The sequence below is a fragment of the Calliphora vicina genome, chromosome 3 (assembly GCF_958450345.1).
Source record: "Calliphora vicina chromosome 3, idCalVici1.1, whole genome shotgun sequence".
NCBI classification, from domain to species: domain Eukaryota; kingdom Metazoa; phylum Arthropoda; class Insecta; order Diptera; family Calliphoridae; genus Calliphora; species Calliphora vicina.
Genome location: NC_088782.1, coordinates 110327971 through 110352184, shown reverse-complemented (window position 1 = coordinate 110352184; position 24214 = coordinate 110327971). Strand labels below are relative to the sequence as shown.

At 33.3% G+C, this 24214-nt stretch overlaps 2 protein-coding genes across 3 annotated transcripts in view; one reads left to right on the top strand and one right to left on the bottom strand.

The window, feature by feature from the left end:
• The window catches only part of ftz-f1 (ftz transcription factor 1), a 213203-nt gene extending 209359 nt beyond the window's left edge, over positions 1 to 3844 (bottom strand). Inside the window, exon 1 of the mRNA XM_065503754.1 lies at positions 2006 to 3844. The gene's annotated coding sequence lies outside the window, so the exon portion shown is untranslated. The remainder of the gene's footprint in view (positions 1 to 2005) is intronic.
• A 2364-nt stretch (positions 3845 to 6208) lies between these two features.
• On the top strand, positions 6209 to 23678 carry Rnf146 (Ring finger protein 146). 2 transcript variants are annotated; one of them, XM_065504960.1, is made up of 6 exons: positions 6209 to 6744; positions 6826 to 6980; positions 16882 to 17035; positions 17241 to 17303; positions 18069 to 18345; positions 22733 to 23678. In XM_065504960.1, the coding sequence occupies exons 1-6, from the start codon at positions 6471 to 6473 to the stop codon at positions 23478 to 23480; spliced, it is 1671 nt and encodes a 556-aa protein (XP_065361032.1). In that variant the 5' UTR covers positions 6209 to 6470; the 3' UTR covers positions 23481 to 23678. The 2 variants fall into 2 exon arrangements, with proteins under 2 accessions (XP_065361032.1, XP_065361030.1); XM_065504958.1 differs by lacking the exon at positions 17241 to 17303 and having other exon boundaries at positions 6215 to 6744.
• Positions 23679 to 24214: the final 536 nt, after the last annotated feature.

Sequence of the window (24214 nt, the reverse complement as noted above, 5' to 3'; positions counted from 1 at the left end):
CGGTAACAAGAGCAGTCAAGAATCACATAAGTTACATATTGTATCGTACTGTTGTTTTTGTTGTTGTTCATTTCTTGTGCAAAATGCGAATATGTTATTTATTTCGTAGGGGAACTAGTGCTAATAAAGTTTAGTCACACAGAGCTGCACAAACTTTTGAGGGAGTGGGCAAGAATTTATAAAGAATTTTTCTTAACGAATACAAGCAAAGTGTGGTATAACGAACGATATACAGAGACCTGCGCTGACCGGCTGTAAGCCGGCTGAGAAATAGCCGCCGTTTTTGATAAAATCTCTTTATTATTTTTGTAACATTTTCGGAATTTCAGTTTTAAAATTTTTATTTTTTTTTTTTTTTAAAGAGAAGTAACGCTCAGGCAATTAATATGCCTATATATATAGTGGTTGACAAAACAATGGAAACTTTGACAAACAAATGAAATCTGTTGAGGATTTTTGGTCATTATGGAAATTAGGAAAAGGGCTCGGATATGACACTATAATGTCATAATGACCAAAAATCCTCTCCAGATTTATTTTTTCAAAAAACTCAAATTTATTGGAATCCTGATATTACGATGGGTTCAAATATCCATCTATTATTTCAGATGGATAGAATAAGAAGAATTCTTATTCTGAAATTATTTCAGATATTGTAGATATAAATTTGTTTATAAAAATTCAAGTATTATGACTGTTAAGTGATTAACAGTGCTCTGTTAACTGCAAAATTGGCTGAGCTAAAATATTTGGATTATGTCTGTGCTAAATAAATTTAAATTTATCTTCACACACATCTTTTAAATATTATTTTCGTTTTACACTTCTTTCTTGCAGAAGTTAAAAAGTTTCCATTGTTTTGTCAGTAGCGAAATAGTGAATATTTTTAATTTTGTTCCCTTTTTTCAGAATATAATTAATTATGTTTGTTTTTTAGTTAATTTATATAAATAAAACTATACAAGTAAAATACTAAAAAAAAAAATTTATTTTAAAAAAATATTTTAAATTTTGGGCTACATATGGAATATTACTTCTCACGAAGGTGAAGGTGCAAACATCTTAACAGTTCAAACATCTAAACAAGTGAAGAAAAAAACAAGTAAGAGAGCTATATTCGGCTGTGCCGAATCTTATATACCCTTCACCAAATTATAGTTTAAAATAAATTTTTTAAATATTTTTAGGTAAACAAAATTTAATTATTTTTTTTAAATTGGTTTTTAATTTTTTTAAAAAAAAGTTTTTTCCAAATTTTTTTAAAATTTTTTTTTTAATTTTTAATTTTTTTTTTTTGAAAAAAAATGTAGGTACGACAAAAAGAAAAGTTTTGATGAAAAAAAAATTCGGGTTAAAAAATATTTTTCCCGATTTTGACCCATTGTAGGTCCAACTTACTATAGCCTTATCTACATCGTTGCAATGGACTTTGAAATATATATCATTAGATATCCATATTGTCTATATTAATGACTTAGTAATCCAGATATAGATCAAAAATAGGTCAAAAATCGAGGTTGTCCCGGTTTTTTGCTCATATCTCCGTTATTTATGGACCGATTTTGCTGATTTTAAATAGCAAACTTCTCGAAAGCATGTCTGACAGAATTATTGAAGATTTGGATCCCGAAGATATCTGGGGTCTTCAAAAAACAGACAGACAGACGGACATGGCTCAATCGACTCCGCTATCTATAAGGATCCAGAATATATATACTTTATAGGGTCGGAAATGAAAAATGTAGAAATTACAAACGGAATGACAAACTTATATATACCCTTGTCACGAAGGTGAAGGGTATAATAATCAGCTGAGATCAACTTCTATAAATTCCCCTTGATATTTAGTCCAATTGGAATTACTGTTTCCTCAAAGAAATTTTTATCAAATTCTTAAGTATTGTAACTTGATTTTAAGCTTTCTTTACAAGCATCATTCAAAAGTAAAATCTTCTCCAAATGTTAAATATACATAACTAATTTTCTAATTCAAAATAAAACTTACCTTTTTAATAATTTTAATCAGCAATAAATTACTCCCAGCTGCATTTACAACGCACTCTTAGTTAAAATCCACAATAAAGCGGGCCTTGTAATGCCCACCAGGGCCATAATAAACCAACGATAATTGACAAAATGCAAAAAAAAAGTAAAAAAGAACACAACAACAACAGACGAGTAGAAGAAGAAAAAAACAACAACAAAACACGGCGTATACACGACAAAATAGGAATTAAAAATATTCAAACAACAACAATAAAACGCGACCGACGACTACGACAACAACGTTTCACAGATGATGATGATGAGGATGGCGACACAATAATACACTAAACTTTTAAAGAGATTTTTTTTGCGTTATTTTGTTTTGTTTTGCTTTATTTTTTTTGTTATACTAAGAACTTAAATAACATTTTATGTTTATGGAGAAAGAGAGAGAAGGAGCAAAGAGGGGTTTTAGGCAAAACACTTATTTACACACACTCATAATAACAATAATAAACTGTGTGGCTGACTGGCTGGCTTGGCTCTCTTTTAAAAAGATATTTTTATTTTAGAAATTTTTGCACTATTTTGGTTTTTAGAACTTTTATTTTTAGTTAAATATTATTTATTTAGTTTAGTTTAGATTTTAGTTGGTTTTAATGTTTATTATTTGTTAAGATTGTTTTTAATTAAAACCCAAAGAAGGCAACATGTGAAATAAAATAAAAGAGCTTTTATTTTGTGTTGGTTCTTTTATTTCCAAGAGAGGGAGAGGAGAGTTAAGTAATTGTTGTAGTAGTGATGTTAATGATGAGGTTTCAAGAGGTTTTATTTAATTTGTTTTTTTTTGTAGGGGTATTAATTTAGAACTTTTTTTGTTTTAATTTAATTAGAATTTGTTTAAATTTTATTTATTTGGGTTCACTTACAATAGATATTTATAATTTTAATTAAATTAACTTAATATTTTGTTTAATTTTCATATATTTGTTTAAATTTAAGTAAGATTTTTTTTGTGGCTTTAAAAAAATACCGTTGCTTGCTTGTTCTTGTTATTTATTTTTGACGTTTTTTTTTCATTAATTCTATTAAATGTCTGCGTTTTTATATTAAAGACCTTTAATTAGATTGAAATTATTTACAATTTATGGACATTTTTCTATATTTTTATTAAAAATTTAAATTCACTTTTGCTTTTCATGCGAATTTTGCGTTATTCTTTGATTTAATGTTTTATTATATACACTTTTCTATATTTGCAGAAAAATGTATCTGATTTTCTGTCGTTATTCTTTGCGTTTTGTATTCCAGAGTCTCGGTATTATGTTTTGTTGTAGGTTTCTTGAGTTTTTTTTTGTTCTTTTTATTTTTTGGTATATAGTAGATGATGATTAGCTGTTGTGCACTACTAAAAGGAAATTAGGTCTGTAGGCCAACAACGCACTTGGTGTGTTGCTGTTGCTCTCAAAACGAATTTCGACAATAGAAACAAACACACACACGCGAAATAAAGTACCGACCGACCGACTAAAGACAACAACAACCCGATTATTTTAGCTAAACATTAGCGCATTAGTTAAATTTATTAAACCCGTATGTAAAGCTTTTCCAAAATTTATTTAAAACTTTCAATTTCTTTTGATTTTTTTAATTTTTATTACAATATTTCTTTTTTTGTTCTTGAAAATAGCATTAATTTGCAAACGATCTATAAAAAAATTAGCGTTTATTCTTGATTATTTCCTCAAAACACGACACTAAACACTAAAAAAGCCAAAAGCACTCAACATTTAGACGAAGGTAAAGGCGAAGGCCTAAACTGTTACTAAAAACAGCAAAAAAAATTCCTACAATTTACTCATATTAACAGAGCACCGCAATAACAATAACAACAACAATTTATACCCCTAAAAACTTATACACTCTACTCCTCTCTCTATTTTAAAGAAAACAAAAAGCATTTTGCTAAACCCCTACCTTAGCCTCCCTACCTACCCCTTGCTAAATTTAAATGAATGCACAAGAAGAACAAAAGCACAAAGCAAACTTGACAATTAAATCAACCTAATTTTGGTTCGTTTTATTATTCCTACGCTAACCTAAATTTCATATGCATTAGAAGGGGACAAAAAGCTTCTTGCAAAAAACCACAACAACAACACTCAATAAATATATTTAAAATTCTACTACGTTTTGTCTTATTATTCTTATTCCTTGTCTATCTTTCATTTCATTTCACTGTGTGTTTTTTTTTTGCCCCACAAAAACTATACTCTCCTCTCTGATGAGGAATTAATCTCGTTCATTAAACGTACTTGGCCTTTAATTTCCTATTTGAAGAACAAGGACAGCTTTAGTGTTTTTTTACTCAAACAAAAACAAAACACAAACACACAACAAGTGAAAACAGTGTGCTTAACTTTATTAAACTTAAAGAAAAACGCTTAATATGTAAAATAAATAAAGGGAAAAGTTGAATTCTTAATAAAAGCGCTAAATTAGCCAACAAAATAGCTAAATGAAGGGAATTAAATAAAATTAAAAGCTTAAAAAGCTATTAAACAAAAGCTTGAAACTTAAATGAACTGTTATATCTTCACAATGTATATAAAGGCAGATAAAACGGTTTAGTTTTAAAAAATAATTTAAAATTTCAATTAAAATGGATGAAAACGGATTCAAAATTAAATGTAAATAACCTTAGCAAATAAATAAACAAAGTAAAATTATTATATACTATAATATTAAGATAAAATATCTGATAGACATTAAAAAATACTTTAGCAATTATAAGAAAAGTTTCACTGTTTGCAAAAAAAAACTGTTTGTATTAAAACATAGTAAATATTTAAAATGTTGTGTAGATTGTAATAAAATGTTTAAACTACTGTCGCTTTTATTTGCAATTTAAGAAAATAAACCAACGCTTTTAAAAGGTAAAAGCGTAACAATTTACATGTATTGTTCGTATATTGACAATATGTAATTTTTTGTGAAACAAATTTTTGAAGAAAATAAATGTTAGTGGAAAAGAAATTTTGATGAAAAAAAATTTAATTAATAAATTTTGGTGAAATAAAAAAAACTTGACGTAAAGTTTCTTTCCCTTCCGCCGTCATATAAATTTTCTCCCATCACTGCTTAAATTAACTTAAATTTTCCCTGAGCTAACAGTTCGAGAACCAATTCCCAATTTTAGATTATTGATAACCTCTCAATTTAAGAATTTCTTAAACTCTTTTGGTATTAAATTTTCTTGCCTTGGAGTAGTTTTACGAGGTCTTCCTCACAAATGTTGAATTATGACAGTACCTGTCTCAAAAATGTTTCTTATAAATTTTGAAATTGCTTATTAATTAAATACATATTGTATAAAATTAAAATAAAATATTAGCGTATTTATAAATAAGATTCGCCACCAATTATAATAAAATTCGACCGTGCCTCATAATTTTTTTATGAACTTACTTTTTATAAATAGGCGTATACGTTATATTTAATGTTTTAAAAGCTTTACGGGACTCATTTAACAAACACTGCTTTATCATTGAGAACTGTCTTACCTTTTTTGTGGTAGTTATAACACAAAATAGTTGGCAATTCCTTGCACATACAAATTTACCCTACAAACAATGATGATAACTTTTTCATAACGAAAATCGCTAAATCTAGATTTTACTTGAACATTTCAGAAATATACTCGTACATATCGTTAAATTATTTAATTTTGGAAAATATTCATTAAGAATACTAAAATACCTGAAAGACATAATCAAGATCATCGAAAAAGCTTGAATTTAAACATTTTTAATAGCTCTCATAATTATAAGCACAAAAAAATGTTTGACTGTTGTTTGTAGTTTAGCAGTTATAGGAATTTAAAGTCAATTTCTCATATATTTATACCCTCTGACATGTTTATACAGACCCTTAAAAGGCCGCGGACCCCCATTTGAGAACCGTTGATATACATTTTGTTAATACCACAAACTAAATGGTTGGATTTTATTGAAAACCCGCTTAAATATCAACACTGCTTACAAATGTAAACAAACCCTGCACAGTTGTCAAAACAAGTACTAAAGCAACAAGAGCAAAAAAAAAACAAAAGTGAAAAACAAAAAACAAAACAACCAAAAGAATTTTTTTTTTTCGTGTGAGGAAGCTCAATCAAGAAACACAATTTGCAAGATAAATAACGCAAGAAGAGAAAAAACCGAGAGCAAGAAAAAATTAATAATAATTGAAGTGTTAATCATATAAATAAAAGTGCATTTCAACAAAAATTGCATTAAAGCAATTAAAAAACAAAACATTAGTGATAGAGTGTGTGTGTATTAAAAAGAAAAAAATAATTGTGAAATTTAGACGAAAAAACAGAAACACAACACAAAGAATAAGCAAAACCAAACACGACCAGACAAGAGAAAGCTTGTTTGTAATTTAAAGTTTATTTTGATTTTAGTTTATTTTTTGTGCAAAAAATGGAAAATACAGAAAATTTAAGTGACTTAATAACTACCACTACACCCGATGTAGAAGTGGAAGTTATAGCAACCATGGAGTCAGGTCCACCTGCTATACAGCAAGATGATTTAGATGATTCCGTGCAGATAATAGAAACTCCAATTGAAGTATTAGATTTGACATCGCCACAACCCTCAACCTCCACCAGCTCTAACAGTGCAGGCGCTGTAGGGGCCAGTAATAGTTTAGTGAAAAGAAATTTAGAAGAAGCCTTGAAAGAAGTCAGCTCGGGTAAATGTTAAAGAATTTTTAAAATTACTTGTAATTTTATGGCTGAATATTTTGTAATTTTGTTTTTGTCATCTACTTTAGATCAAAATCCCTCAACCTCTTCCTCGGCTGCCACTACTAGCAGCAGCAGCAGTAGCAACACTAGCAATCTCTTGGAATGTCCCATTTGTTTGCAAACCTGCATACATCCAGCTCGTTTGCCGTGTGGTCATATATTTTGTTTCCTTTGTGTAAAAGTAAGTGGTTTTATTTCATCATATTTTTTTGTTGCAATTATTCGCAATTTATTGTTGGCTGCTTATTATTATTTTTTAGTTTATGTTATGTTTTGTTTAGTTTTTGTTTTATTATATTCGTTTGTTGACGTATTTGGTATTTGAAATAAGTGATGATTTAAATATAAGAAAATATTTGTTATTTTAATACCAGCATTCAAGTTTAAGATCAGTTTTTGGTTTAGAAAAATGTGATAAAAATCAAGTGCCAAGCCATGTACCATTAATTAATAGGGGTTTAATTGGATAAAATACAAATAATTCATTTCAAAAATAATTTCATAAACAGCCTCTATATTTGACTATTTTAGAATAACAAACGTTATCTTTTTTTTGGGAGAATTTTGCTATTTTCTAAAGACATGCATCTAAATCCTACAAAATGTCATTGCACGAAAATTATCAAGGTTTAACTCAAGTCACTGCTGCATATCATCGCAAACAAAACAAAATACCAAATTAAAATGTTGAATTAATAATGATGAACAACATATCGCTCTTTTGCTGCAACAACGTCATAATTCAAAAAAAGTAGTTTCGAGAAAAACGGCTTGAATGTTTTATGATATTTTACAATTTCTTAAATAAATTTTCAACAATTCATGCGATTTCAGAAATAAGACCTGATTTAAATAGTAGATATTAATATCTTTCTAATCTCTATTTAACCCAATTTTTTACTTGTCAAATATACGAGAAAACATGAATTTTAATGTTGACGTTTACAACGAAAAAACACTCACACAAAAAATAATTGATATTTTTTAAAACTGATTAAACAATATGAAAGACTAAAGAACGGCGCATATTTTGTATTACTCAGTTCAAAACACACGGATTTTGAGTTATGACGTTGTTGCAGCAAATGAGCGATATATAAAATAATATAAGCAATTAAGAAAGTATAGGTCATGATCGATCACACTGAGTACATAAGTAAAAACCTTTTTCTCTTAAAATTTCAATAATTTATTTTTTGCTGCCACCAAATACAGGCTTTTTTGTCGATTCGGCTGGTTGACCAGGCTTCACATACGATCTCTTACGCTTCGGATTATCGTAATGGATCCAATTTTCATCGCAAGTAATGATTCTATGCAAAAATGATTTATTTTATAGCGTTCAAGCATTATGGTCTCTCGGCTTCAATTCGTATGGTACCCAATTTCCCCGTTTTTGGATGAATTCTGTTGCTTGAAAACGCTTTGAAATTGCTGCTTGAGTAGCTCCCAATGCAAGCTATTATTAGGTTTTCTAATCAATAGTGATAAATTTATGAACCTTTTTCCGGAAGACCTTTCATTAAGGTTTTTATAGTGTTTTCTGTCGCTTTGTTCCAACAGGTAGTCCATCTCCACCTTTTTTGATAAGGGCGCAATATCTATTCACTGGCCTTAGCTACAGGTACTTTGGAGGTTTGCCTCTCTTGTCACAAATACCACATTATTGTTCTTGATCCACTCAAGACCTTGATTATCATAGTGACAGGATGTAAAAACAGTCCAAAAATAGGTGGACACATTAAGACAGGCGCGGATCCAGGTCAACAATTTGGAGGGGTAAATTAAAATTTGTTCTACATTTATCTTTTTATTCCTTTTTTTATATGAAAACTTTTTGGTTTTGGGGGGGGGGGAATTTCCTATTTCACCCCCTCTGGATCCGCTCCTGCATTAAGAAGTCTTATAAATGGAAGCATCCTTTTTCCTTGATGTATATTTCGGTATTTATAGAGCCCTTTGTAACAAATGTTTGGATACTTTTTCTGCAACTGCATATTGCCTGCCATACAAAGATTTTTTTGGGAATATTCTCTGCTTTTGGGTCCTAAACTTTTCTACAGCATTCCCTCGAGCATCAGCAGCATAATAATATTGACTCGGAAGCTGCGAAAAATTCCCAAAAACATACGTTTTGCCATCCATTATGCAGCAGGTATATTTTTTTTTTTTATAAAACTTGACTTCAATTTCCGCTCTGTCTTTGACCTCTAAATTATTAGTAGAGTTCGAGTGAGGAACTTTTTGAGCCTTGTATGTTTTTAAACCTGCATTGGCTTTAACTTTTCGTACAAAATAGACCGAGTACTGAGCTAACCGGGCTTAGTTTTTCTACAGGAAGTTTCTTCTACCTTATCCAGGTTATCTAACAACGGACAAGTTCTCCCGATACTGTTTAATTATATTGAAATTAGTTTGACTGCAGACCTTTGATTGTTTGGCCAACTTTTTGTAGGATCAAGTTGGGTTTTGTTGAACATTTTTAATAATTTTAGTACGCACTTTGATCTCGTCACTCATTTTAATCAGATTAACAACAAATGAACATAATTGACATTAAACATAATAACTGACATACTTTTCGGAGGTAACTTGATAAAAAAAATCAAATCCCTTCAAAAGTTTTAAGGGAAAACGTTTAAGGTTTTTTCGATCTAACTCCTTAAAACTTATTTGTGGAAAAATGTTGTGATATTTCGGGAGGACATTTGTATGGGGACTAAATGAAATAATGTAGCGATTTTTATTAGTTTCAGCCAGACGAATGGGATATGTGCGCGGCCAGGACCTTTTCTACTATATATACTTCTTTCTTTTCTTTTTTGATTTAATTTGTTTCTCTTCACACCTAGTTTAATTCTAAAGGGTATCACAATGAATCCTATGTTTCTCCGAGTGGAAGTGTACTCCTTATAGTATACACCCCTTCAAATCTATCTAGCTAACATCAGCAAAAATGCACAATAACCTCCCCACTATGGTGTGTTAGGGTATAAAACGCTAAATATTAAGATATGTCTTCTGTTAAAAAAAAATGAAGATACTTTGCAATGTTTTTTTGCACATAACTTCAAAAATTGTTTTGCTGTTTAGCTGAATTCATGTTTTTATTAAGTTAAGAGTTCAAAATTTAACTTCTCTATGCCTTTATAACCACATCGCAAAACATAAGCCTTTTTTGTATATTTAACAATCTTCAAGTACCTGTTTTTTTCAAATTCCTGAAAGGGTACGACAATTTTTTATGACAGCGTTTCTCTTTTTACCCTACCAAGAATAAACCCTTAGAAATTTATTGTTATAACATTTTGCACAGCGTGATATTTGTGTTTTATATATTGTAAACTTAATTCTACGTGTTATTTTTATCACTGTTTTAAGGAAATTATTAAATTTCCTTAAAACAAAAAGTACCTGTTTGATTATTTTCTAATAATTCTTAACAAGTGTTCTAAGAAATTGTGGCATGAGTTCTAATAATTCTTAACAAGTGTTCTAAGAAGTTGCGACATGAATTATGAAAATGTATAAAGTAATGAAAGGTTTAATTCTTATATTTAAGACATACAGTATTGGCCATAACTAAAGCACCCCCTCAATGAATTTTTTCATATGGTATTTTTTTGTATAAAATCAAAGTTTTAAATATCTATTATGTATTATTTTCATTTGTTAATATGTTTAGTATTGATAAACAAATACTTTCAAAATTAACCTTTCTATAAGAGGTAAATTAAAATCAAAAAATATTTTAAGGTAGAAAATGAAACGGACAAAACTAAAGCACCCCTTCAAGGATATACTATAAAAACAAATTTTAGTTAATTTTTTGTTGCAAATCCTTTGTTTTGGATGGCACACGAACATCTCTTGGCATAGAAGATAATATGTTTTTATTGCGTTTTTCGATATTCCTTCCCAGGCTATTTTAACGGCATGAAATAAATCGTGAAAATTTCCGATCCTTATTTCAACAATTTTCACGATTTATTTTCATATTAACAATATGCCACAAGTTCTCAATAGGATTGAGATCGGGAGATTGACCAGGCCAACGAAGAACTTGAATCTTATTGCTGTGTAGCCAAGTCTTACAAACTTTGGAGGGGTGCTTAGAATCGTTATCCTGTTGGAAGCTCCCTATAATTGGCATCTCTTCACTGGCATAAGGCAACATTACAGCTTTCAATACATCACGGTACATGAACCGATCCATAATCCCATAAATTTTATGATTTGGCCCAAATCCTTGACCAGAAAAGCAACCCCAGACCATTACATTACCTCCTCCATGTTTAATTGTTCCTTTACAATACTTAGGATTCAGTCTTCCTCCTTTTGGTCTGCGTACACGCCTTATTCCAGCGGAACTTTTTAAGTTGTATTTGGATTCGTCAGGGAACAGTACTGTCTTTCATTTTTGGACACTCCAGTCGATGTGGGCTTTGGCAAATTTCAGTCTAGCTTTCTTGTTCTTAGCTGATAGAAATGTTTTTTTTTGCTGGTAGTCAGCTGAATAATCGGGCTTCTATTACTCTTCTACGGATTGTTCTTTCGCTAACGCATAATCCTAAACTTGTTCGTACTTGAATAGCTGATGCTGCAGGATCTTTTTGTATTGCTCTTTTGATCAAGGAATCATAATATCGTGTTTTTTTTTCGCGAACGACCTCCAGAATGCACCGGTGATTTTCGAACAGTCTTAAAAAATTTTGAAACGAGCCTGGAAATAACTGATCTGTTAATTGAATATTTTTTACTAAATTCATGTAGTGATAAGCCCGTCTTCCAGTCTTCAATAACTTTAATTTTAAATTCACTGGAGTACTTGTTCCTTGTCATTGTTTTTTCACAATAAACTGTATAAAACATAAATTTTACACACTACGTCTTCCAATATTTTTATCTTTTGGAATTTTTAAGTCCATTCATTGTGATTCCCGTTAACTCACATTGCAAATATGCAGAACCGAGTCAAATTTTTAAACATCTTATAAGAGGGTGCTTTTGTTTTGTCCGTTGCGTTTTGAGTTTTTATATGATTTATCATTTTGAACTAATTTTTAATAAAATTATCTTTTACTAAATGAATATTAAATGAACATTAACAATATTAGTTAATAAAATATATACAAAATACATCCCAAAAAAGCCGTTTTTATCAAAAACCCCCATTGAGGGGGTGCTTTAGTTATGGCCAATACTGTATAGTACCCAGAAATATTTTTATAATATATGAGTTTTGTCGAGAACTATTATTGCAATAATAAAATATTCCCCTATGTATAAATACTAAAACCTTTTGTTCTTATATTAAAATACAAATATTATATGTGTCGTTATCGACTAAATTAGATAGCATCTGTAATAAACAACTTATGAACGACATACTGACCAATTTTTATCAGCCTATGTTTGATAGATTTTAAAAATTATTGTATAAAACAGCATATGAACTACCAAAGCTTAGAAAAGAAATTTGATTTAGAACTCTACCGAAATTAAAAACACAATTTTAAGCTGCATAACCTTTCAATATTTATTGATGATATAAAAATTAATTGCTTAACTCTTTGCGGTTTGGTGGTTAGTTTACTAACCACATTTTCTATAGTCTTTAAAACATAGTTTATTGGCATCTATTGCCATTTTGCTAAACAATTATATTTTTTGAAGTCATTGTTTATGATTTTTTGCAAAACATTGCCGTCATTGTGCTCTGGTTAGATAAATATATTAATTTGAAAATATTGTAAAAATCAGTTTTTTTTAAGAGACTTTCACGTATTCAATAAAAAAAAGCACATAGTGTTTATTGATTGTCGAATTCAGTGTTACTTTGATATTTTGGTTGTTTTGTCATAGTTATTTTTAATGCCAACCGCATTGGTGGTTAGTAAACTAACCACTTCACTCCACACCACAAAAAACCTTGGAATGGGGTGATTTTTTCATGTTTTGATACATTTTTTCTTACTTTTTATAATAAACTAACCTTGATTAAAGTAAAACTGCAATTGTTTTGATTTTAAACTTATACACAAAAAAAGCGTGGCTGAAAGAGTTAATATTAGTATTTGAACTATTTTCATGAATCATGTCAGTCATTTAAAACATATATTAGTCTTAGAGAGAGTCTTTAAAATAAGAAAGAAAATCTTAGAAAACTCAACAACCAGTGCTATTGCATCAACAAATATATCTTGCATTCAAAAAGTCACAGAGTTTTCAAATTTTCCTCGTATGACAAGAGTAGCTTCAGAATGACTAATGTTGAATTTACTCTAGTTTAACTAGATTAAATTTTACTCTAATTTCAGTAGAGTAGAGTATATGAGACTTATCTAGAACAAACTTTACTCCGAACAAAGTAGATTAAAATCTACTTTCAACAGAGTCGATTAAACCCTTCTCTAACCATAAACTCCTAACTAAACTCCTATCTAAGCAGAGTAGACTAAACTCTACCCTGAACATAGTAGACTGAACTCTTCTCTAACCAGAGTACACAAAACTCTTCTCCAACCAGAGTAGACTAAACTCTTCTTTAATCAGAGTACACTAAACTCTTCTCCAACCAGAGTACACTAAACTCTTCACTAACCAGAGTAGACTAATCCCTTCTCTAACCAGAGTAGACCAAACTCTTCTCTAGTAGACTAAACTCTTCTCTAGTAGACTAAACTCTACTCTGGCCAGAGTAGACTAAACTCTACTCTAACCAGAGTAGACTAAACTCTTCTCTAACCAGAGTAGACTAAACTCTTCTCTAACCAGAGTATACTAAACTCTTCTCCAACAAGAGTAGACTAAACTCTTCTCTAACCAGAGTAGGCTAAACTCTTCTCTAACCAGAGTAGACTAAACTCTTCTCTAGTAGATTAACACTACTCTATCCAGAGTAGATTAAACTCTTCACTAACCAGAGTAGACTAATCCCTTCTCTAACCAGAGTAGACTAAACTCTTCTCTAGTAGACTAAACTCTACTCTGGCCAGAGTAGACTAAACTCTACTCTAACCAGAGTAGATTAAACTCTACTCTAACCAGAGTAGACTAAACTCTTCTCTAACCAGAGTAGGCTAAACTCTTCTCTAACAAGAGTAGACTAAACTCTTCTCTAACCAGAGTAGGCTAAACTCTTCTCTAACCAGAGTAGACTAAACTCTTCTCTAACCAGAGTATACTAAACTCTTCTCCAACAAGAGTAGACTAAACTCTTCTCTAACCAGAGTAGGCTAAACTCTTCTCTAACCAGAGTAGACTAAACTCTTCTCTAGTAGATTAACACTACTCTATCCAGAGTAGATTAAACTCTTCACTAACCAGAGTAGACTAATCCCTTCTCTAACCAGAGTAGACTAAACTCTTCTCTAGTAGACTAAACTCTACTCTGGCCAGAGTAGACTAAACTCTACTCTAACCAGAGTAGATTAAACTCTACTCTAACCAGAGTAGACTAAACTCTTCTCTAACCAGAGTAGGCTAAACTCTTCTCTAACAAGAGTAGACTAAACTCTTCTCTAACCAGAGTAGGCTAAACTCTTCTCTAACCAGAGTAGACTAAACTCTTCTCTAGTAGATTAACACTACTCTATCCAGAGTAGATTAAACTCTTCACTAACCAGAGTAGACTAATCCCTTCTCTAACCAGAGTAGACTAAACTCTTCTCTAGTAGACTAAACTCTACTCTGGCCAGATTAGACTAAAATCTACTATAACCAGAGTAGATTAAACTCTACTCTAACCAGAGTAGACTAAACTCTTCTTTAATCAAAGTAGACTAAACTCTTCTATAACCAGAGTAGACTAAACTCTTCTCTAGTAGACTAAACTCTACTCTAGTAGAATAAACTCTACTCTAACCAGAGTAGAATAAACTCTACTCTAACCAGAGTAGACTAAACTATTCTCTAACCAGAGTAGACTAAACTCTTCTCTAGTAGACTAAACTCTACTCTGGCCAGAGTAGACTAAACTCTAATCTAACCAGAGTAGGTTAAACTCTACTCTAACCAGAGTAGACTAAACTCTTCTCTAACCAGAGTAGACTAAACTCTTCTCTAACCAGAATAAACTAAACTCTTCTCTAACCAGAGTAGACTAAACTATTCTCTAGTAGGTTAAACTCTACTCTATCCAGAGTAGATTAAACTCTTCTCTAACCAGAGTAGACTAAACTCTTCTCTAGTAGATTAACACTACCCTATCCAGAGTAGACTAATCCCTTCTCTAACCAGAGTAGACTAAACTCTTCTCTAGTAGACTAAACTCTACTCTAACCAGAGTAGATTAAACTCTACTCTAACCAGAGTAGACTAAACTCTTCTCTAACCAGAGTAGACTAAACTATTCTCTAGTAGATTAACACTACTCTATCCAGAGTAGATTAAACTCTTCTCTAACCAGAGTAGACTAAACTCTTCTCTAACAAGAGTAGACTAAACTCTTCTTCAAGCAGAGTTTACTACACTCTTCCACAACCAGAGTAGATTAAACTCTTCTCTGAACAGAGTAGACTGAACTTTTCTCTAACCAGAGAAGACTAAACTCTTCTCTAACCAGAGTAGGTTAAATTCTTCTCTAACCCCCGTTAACACGAAGCCTGGTTATGCCTTAACTAATAGTTATACTGTCGGTTAAAATTATTTTTGTATGAAAACTGTCAGTATAACTATTAGTTAAAACATAACCAGACTTCGTGTTACTGGGGGTAACCAGAGTGGACTAAACTCCATTCTGAACAGAGTAGACTAAACTCTTCTCTAACTAGAGTAAAATAAACTCTTCTCTTACCATAGTAGACTAAACTCCATTCTGAACAAAGTAGACTAAACTCTTCTATAACCGGAGTAGACTAAACTCTTCTATAACCAGAGTAGGCTAAAATCTTCTCTAACTAGAGTAGACTAAACTCTTATCTAACCAGAGTAGACTAAACTCCATTCTGAACAGAGTAGACAAAACTCTTCTATAACCGGAGTAGACTAAACTCTTCTCTAACTAGAGTAGACTAAACTCTTCTATAACCAGAGTAGACTAAACTCTATCTCTAACCAGAGTTGAATAAACTCTTCTCCAACCAGAGTAGACTAAACTCTTCTCTACTAAAAATCTATTCTAACCTGAGTAGACTAAACTCTTCTCTAACCATAGTTGACTAAACTCCTATGACCCCTTTCACACTAGGCAATTTAGTTGCGCAAGTCTCTTGACCAACAACAAAACAGCATGTAAAATTTTATTCTCCTTAACCCGACATTACCTCTGGCATCTACAAACACAAGAGACTTGCACAACTAAATTGCCTAGTGTGAAAGGGGTCTATCTAACCAGAGTAGCTCTTTTTTAAAGACAGTAGCCTGAACTCTAATCTGTACTAGAGTAGAATAAACTACTCTGACTAGACTAGATTGTTTCCAATATAGTTTGATTAGAATAGATTTATTTTGATTTAAACGATGCTATTAAGATCTTTAAATATGCAATTTAAATCCATTAAATAAACACTTTTCTAGTTTTCTATTGAAATCAAACAGAATGAAACTGTAAAATGTTTAAGATGTAATTACAATTTTACACACGTTTTGGTTTTTGTTTTATTAATTGTATAATATTTTCATTTGTAAATGAAAGTAGTGGTTGGTGTTGATCGTTGCTATTATTTTTTATACAAGTAGACAATTTTTGTTTGCATTTCCTAACATTTAAAGTCATTAGCTAAATATTAATAGAACATTTATTTGTTTAGTTACGGTGTTGTTGCCAAGTGCAGTTTTCTATTATTTAAACTGGTTTTAGTTGTTGACGTTGTTGAATTGTAATGCATTGTGTTTGAAAAGGGTTTTTTAACAGTTATGCCGGTTTTAAGTTAGATTTTGGATCAGTTATGATCTAGAGGAAGTCTTAATTGGAACTTCTGCAAGTGGAGGTCTTTGAAGTTAATAATTTACTAAAACGACCACAGTTGACTCTTACCAGATTTGATTTCTACTTTAAATTTTATTTTACTCATTGAAGAACAACATTTTTCAACATATTTTCTTTCTTCATATTTTTATGAATTATTTTTTCTTTACAGGGTGTGGCTTATAAAAATCGCCGCTGTGCTATGTGCCGCCGTGAAATACCACCGGAATTTTTAGATCATCCACAACTTGTTAATGGCATTGAGGATATTTGCACAACAAAAGCCACAGACGATGGTTATCAGTGGTTCTATGAAGGACGTAATGGTAAGTTGTTTGTTTGTTGCTTGCACACTCACTTTTCCCCCCTTATAATCCTCAAACTATCCAACTTTTTCTTTTCCAAATTTCACAATTTAAATTGTTTCGTAGTTTTGCGTCTTTTCTCCTTATTATGTGTCTTTTTAACTTTAACGTTAATCTCTATAAATTTTGTTGATGCCCATCTTCCTACTCCCTCCCCTTCATTTAGGTGGCTGGTGGGCATATGAAAAACGTAGTGCCTCTGAAATTGAAGAAGCCTTTCAAAATTTATGTAACACACATCTTACTGACTCACTGATAGAGGTGAAGAAAGAAGAACAACACACAGAAAGTGATAATGAAGATGAGAATGAGAATGATAAAGGTGTTAATGTCGATGAGCTGGATTGTGATAGCGAAGAAGGGGAGGCGAATGATAATATGAATAATGTTATTCAACCTTTCACTCATGACATACAGATATGTGGCAACACGTATACAGTGGATTTTAAAAAGATGGTACAATATCCACAATCAATGCCCTATAGGACACGTAAAATATGTAGAGCTAAAGGTTTGCAGGCCAAAGGTGTGGCCGGTCTGTTGACTTCAAAAAGGAATCGTAGAATGAAACCTTATTAAATGAAATGTGACAAAAAAAAAACAGAAACCCAGTCGAACAATTTAAATTACTTAATCGTTTTGCCATATAATGATTATTTCATTAATACTTAAATACAGCAGCTTTAATATTTGATTCTTAATTACTATTATACTCGTTAATAAATACGTTCGTATGTATTTGAAATTATGAAATGAATGAATGAATACTTATACCAAATTCCAAATATACTATTATGTGCTATTTAACCCCCAAAAAAGAAAACAATTTTTAGCTTTAGTATCTTATTTTTAATAAAAAAAAAACTATGAATTATACAATATTTTGATCTTTTGTTTATTTTGTTGTTATCAATATTGTATGTGGAAGTATTTTAGTAGCCATTATTGTGTTTCCCTTCTTTGTATTTTTGTTGCTTTAATGTTTGTTTTTAAGGTTGGTGGCAATACGATGATCGCACTAGCCAAGACTTAGAGGAGGCTTTCAAGAAAGGTGAACGTTCTTGCACCATTTTGGTGGCCGGTTATGTGTACATTGTTGATTTCGATGCCATGATACAACAGCGCCAAAATGAACCGGCCCGCTGTCGTCGCGTTAAACGCGATTTGGCTACCATACCCAAGAAAGGCGTAGCTGGTCTACGCATTGAGGGTAATACGGTGACAACGGATTCAAATTTTGCTGCCCAAGTGTATCAGAGTCGTCAGAACAGGTATGTGGAAATCTTAATTCTTTAAAGTCTAAAGTTTACTTCAATTCTAGTTCTCTTTATAAAATCAAATTTAAACTTCAGTGGTAGTTTCTTAGAAATTCCAATTTCAGTTTCAATCGTAGGTCTTTCTAAAGTCTTAGATTAGCTTCTATCGCAGGTCTTTATAAAGTCTTAGATTAGCTTCAATTGTAGGTCTTTTTCTGAAGTCCTAGCTTGAGTTGTAGGACTTTATAAAGTCTTAGTTTAGTTTCATTCGAAGGTCTTTATTAAGTCTTAGATTAACTTCAATCGTAGGTCTTTATAAAGTCTTAGATAAGCTTCAATAATGATCTTTATAAAGTCTTAGATAAGCTTTACGACAGCCGGTTCTACGTACCGGAATGACCCAAAGATCTGTGGCAAAGGGTAAACCCAGCAATAACAACAATACGAATTTTATCTTTGGATCTGCACCTTCAGGCATTTTTTGCTTCGCATTTTATTGGTTCGCCCCGGAGTTTAAGAACAACCCGGACCACATGTCAACTCAATTAAGATGCAAGTCTTGTTTGGGCTGGTGTCACATGAGGAATTGTTCCGGACTTAATCATGAAAAGGAGTGGTCGGAGAATTACGTTGGCCCATGCTGTCAGCTACGAAGTTCATCGGGTCTTCGACATTATCGTCCACATCCTACGCCACACCTCCACCTTCTCCACCGCAATCACAACAACAGCAGCACGTACAACAGCTACAGCAGCAACAACAACCATCTCCGCTCACACCATCGATAGTTGTTGTTGTTGCTGGGTTGCTGCTCCAGTGTGGTCGCCTTCGTTGAGTGATACCCAGTGGAGAAATATTCAAAGCTGTCAAAGCGCAGCCTTAAGGACCGTCACAGGCTGCCTTCAAATAACCTCCGAACACCACCTTCACGAGGAAACCAAGGTTCTACCGGTCAAGGAACACAACGTAATGTTGACGCAACAGTTCCTTCTGGGATGTCATCGGAGGAGTCATCCAAACTTCAACATCACACAGTTGTAGTCTCCCCCAAGGCATGTCAGACAGGACCTTCGGAAATACGAGGAGAACATACAGAGGTATGTGCAGGATCCATTTGATCGCCGCTCGTTTATGACAGCTTTGAACGACATTCACAGAGACGCCATCAATTCCGCGGTAGCAGGATGAATGAATGTCGTACTTGGAGGTCGCCCACCACCGATAGCAGACGCCGAGAAAATTCTGCCGCGTGGAACAAGAGTCGTTCTGGCACAACTTAGATCAGGATGGAGCAACAGGCTTAATGCCTTTTGGTCCCGCATAGACCGTGCCGTCCTTTTCTTATGCCCAGCATGTGGTCAGGGTCCTCATGACACCCTCCACATATTTAACTGTTCAGTCAACCCTACTTCACTCAGTCCAATGGATTTATGGACTCATCCTGTTGAAGTAGCTAAATTTCTTGGACTTGAACAACATGCAGAACCACCAGAGCATCCAGATTGATTAATGTAAAACTGTTCATGCTGCTACAACAACACCATCGATTACAGTCCATATACCTGGGGTGATTTCCACATTCCAGTTCAATGCCTCAAGGGAAGATTTGTGAGATAACACGATTTATGAGCCAAACAACATCGTGGTCGCTGCGGTCCAGGAGACTAAACTTAATTCCAGTCTGCAAAATTGCAACGGATACAACGTTCTCCGAAAAGACCGCACCAGAGACAACGGTGGAGGCATCGCATTTATTATACACAACACCATGCAGTACAGAGCCCTTTCTCTCTATCTGAATTCTAGAGACCAATATCTTGAAGTTCAAGGTATTGCGGTCAGATCGGGAGATACAGAGTTGGAGCTCTATAATGTCTACATTCCGCTAGCAGCCAGTTGTCCGAGAGGCTACCATCCCGACATTAGGACCTTATGGATGGTGATACACGTTTGGTCCTAGGGGACTTTAAAGCTCATCATCAGCTATGGCATTCAAGTCTTGGGGAAGACCAGGCACGGCTACAGATAATTTATCGACCTCATCTTGGTCTACCGATTCCTTTTAACGTACACAAATTAGGGAGGAGGTTTCGCGAAACCGTCACCGCAGCAGCCGCTCGCTTCATTCACGCTGGCAGAATATCCGTAGTGCGACCGCACTTCCCAGCAGAAACAACGGGACTCGCACATGAGCGAGATGACATCTGAAGTACCAACCCTGACCTCCGAATTGCCCAGCTGAACCACGATATCAGCAGGTTGGTAAATGAGGACAAGCGAATCAAATGGATAGATCATTTGAAGAACTGCAACTTAAGTACTGGAGTTGGCAAGTTGTGGTCTACAGTTCGGTCTCTCTCCAACCCGACAAAGAAGGATGATAGGTCGCGATTAAGTTTGCAGATACCACCATATCCGAACCTAAACTGTGAGCGAGTGCTTTATGCCGACAATTTATTGAGAACCCCGAGATAGATATTGCGACAAGAAGTATTGTCCGCAAACTACATGATCTACAGAAGCCATCAACACAGCTAAGCCTTCAAAGGCAATTTGACCTGACGGAATATCCAAACTGATGGTAAAAAACCTAGGCGAGCGGGGAATTGACTGACAATTGTTTTTAATCTGTCACTAAGGACACGATGCCTGGAAAATAGATCGAGTGATGCCATTGTTAAAACCTGTGAGCTGACCCGTCAACTACTAACAGCTCGTCACCAGCATGGATTCTGCACGTAACCTGCAGCTATCACCAACGAAGTCATCGGCAACACTTTTCACCACCTGGACGAAGGAGATAAAACTAAACTTAGGCATCATCGTACAAATTCCGACAGTGAACCACCCGAAAATCTAGGGTGTCACTTTTGAAATCCTATTTACTTTCTCAGAACACGCCACTGCAATCACGCATAAAATGCGAAATGGGAGCAAGGTCCTCAAGGCACTAGCAGGCAGCACTTGGGGTGTGGACAAAGAAACCTTGCTAGCAACCTACAAGACGTGGTTCAGTGGTTAAATATGCTGCTCCAGTGTGGCCGCCTTCGTTAAGTGATACTCAGTGGAGAAATATTCAAAGCTATAAAAATGCAGCCTTAAGAACCGTCACAGACTGCCTCCAAATTACCTACGAACACCACCTTCACGAGGAAACTAAAGTTCTATCGGTCAGGGAACATAACGTCACCGGAGGAATCATCCAAACTTCAACATCACACAGTTGGAGTCTCTCCCGAGGTATGTCAGACAAGACCTAAGAAAATACGAGGAGAGCATAGCATGTGCAGGGTCCATTTGATCGCAGCTCGTATATGACAGCTTTGAACGACATTCAAAGAGACTCCATCCATTCCGCGGTAGCAAGATACCGTATGAATGTCGTACTTGGAGGTCGTCCACCACCGATAGCAGACGCTGTGAAGATTCTCCCGCGTAAAACAAGAGTCGTTCTGGCACAACAAAGATCAGGAGGGAGCAACGGGCTTAATACAGACAACTTATACCCAGCATATTCCAATTCCAATTCCACATAGTGGAATTCGCACAATTCCATTGACTTGATCTACATGCAGAACCCCATGAATAAATATTGAACAATTGTTTACGCTGCTACAACAACAAAGTCTTAGTTTAACTTAGATTAGCTTCAAACGTAGGTCTTTATTAAGTCTTAGATTAGCTTCAATAGTGGGACTTTATAAAGTCTTAGATAAACTTCAATCGTAGTTCTTTATGTAGACTTAGATTAGCTTCAATCGTAGGTCTTAATGGAGTTTTAGATTTGCTTCAATAGTAGGACTTTATAAAGTCTTAGATTAATTCAGTCGTAGGTCTTTATAATGTCTTAGATTAGCTTCAATCGTAGGTCTTTATAAAGTCTCTGAACAGAGTAAAATATGCTCTACTCTGAGCAGAGTAAAATATGCTCTACTCTGAGGAGAGTAGAATAAACTCTAATCTGAATTCTCGAAATTCTAATCTGATAAGAGTAGAATAAACTCTACTCCGATAAGAGTAGAATAAATTCTACTCTGAGATGAGTGGAATAAACTCTACTCTGAGATGAGTAGAAAAAACTCTACTCTGATCAGAGTAGAATGGACTCTACTCTGATCAGAGTAAAAAGGACTCTACTCTGACCGGAGTAGAATAAACTCTGCTATGATGAGAGTAGAATAAACTCTACTCTGAGATGAGTAGAATAAATTCTACTCTGAGCAGAGTAAAATAAGCATAGTGGAATGAACTCTACTCTAATATGACCAGAATAAAATAAACTCTAGTTTGACTACAGTTCAATCAATAGTTCTTAATGTATTCTTAGATTAGCTCCAATCGCAGGTCTTTATTGAGTCTACAGAATTTTCAAATTAATCCATTTTTATTCCCACAATTTCAGATATCGCAGTGGCGAATTGTTAAACGATGGCGATTTAGAAACTCCCGACAATGCCATTTTACGTACTCATGCTCCCAACGATCCGGCATCACCCAATCCTCAGGGACGTTTGCGTTTATCTTATGGTGGCTTAGGTGGCTATGTCATCGAACTGGGCAATCCCAGTGAGTTTGTATCGACAGCAGCCGCCACAGATGCCGCCCTACGTATAGCCAGTGATATTATAGGTTCAACACTAGCCCATGCTGATGAACTAACACGTTCCGGCAGCAATAACACACCATCCACTTCAGCGAATAACTATCATCATCATACAATAAACAATCAAGATACTTCCTTGAATTCATCATCATCTAATGAGCTTAGTTTAAATGATTTAACACTTAATACACATTTAACAACATCACCAGCAACGGCCACCACCAATACGGCTGCTAATAATATGACCTCCTCATTATTAACTAATAATAGTGTTGGTGGAGGGGTTGTTAATTTGTCTCGCGAAAGAGGCAGTCGTGAATTATTGGGGGCTGCAGAAGATTTACTGGGCGCCACACAACGTGTCATTGCCACCGCTGATCAGCCAACTATAGATTTATTTGAACAGACTTTAAATGATTTTCATGCTTTAACTTTACGCAATATTGTTGATTCTAGTGACGATGATAATGATGCCGAACAGCAACAACATTCAACTCCTACTGGCCAAAGGTCTTCATTTCAATCGTATAATCAGGAAAATCCATAATTAAAACAAAAAATTCGTACTTAAGACGAACTAAAACTAAAACAAATACCCCTACACAAGAAATATTTAACTAGATAACAACTATATTATTAAACATTGAAAAAGAAAAGAAAGAAAAGTATTCCTTGCAACAAACAAACAAATAAGCAAAATAATAAAACAATAAACCATTTAATATATAGTAAATACAAATATAAATATATTTTTTTGTGCTAAATAAGCAAATCATATAATAGACAACATAAAAAAAGAAAGACCAGACGTTCCTTGAATAAGAATAACAAAAATTAAAAATGAAAATAAATAAAATACATCAAAACTATATACTACCGAAATTAGAAATTACATGTTACAACTGAATCATTATAAAAATTATAACAATATAAAAGCTCTTTTAAAAATTGTTTCCAAGTTAAATGTTACAATTTATTAAAAATTTAAATTTTGCCGCAATTTTATTGGTTGAAAAATAAATCTAGTTTGTGTGGTCAAGTTCTTTTTTTCCCCATTCTTATTAAAATTAAGCCTTAAAGTATGCTAACATTTTTCGTTTGGTTTTTTGCTTTTAGACAGATGTGTGAAATGGTTAAATCATTTAAAGGAATTTTTAATTTGTTGAAATAATGAATGATTTTTTTAAACAAAATTATCGTTTTTTATTATAATAGTTTTTTTTGTTGTAATTCTTTGAGTTTCTAATTTGATAAACGATGTAAGTTAAATGAAAAAGTTCT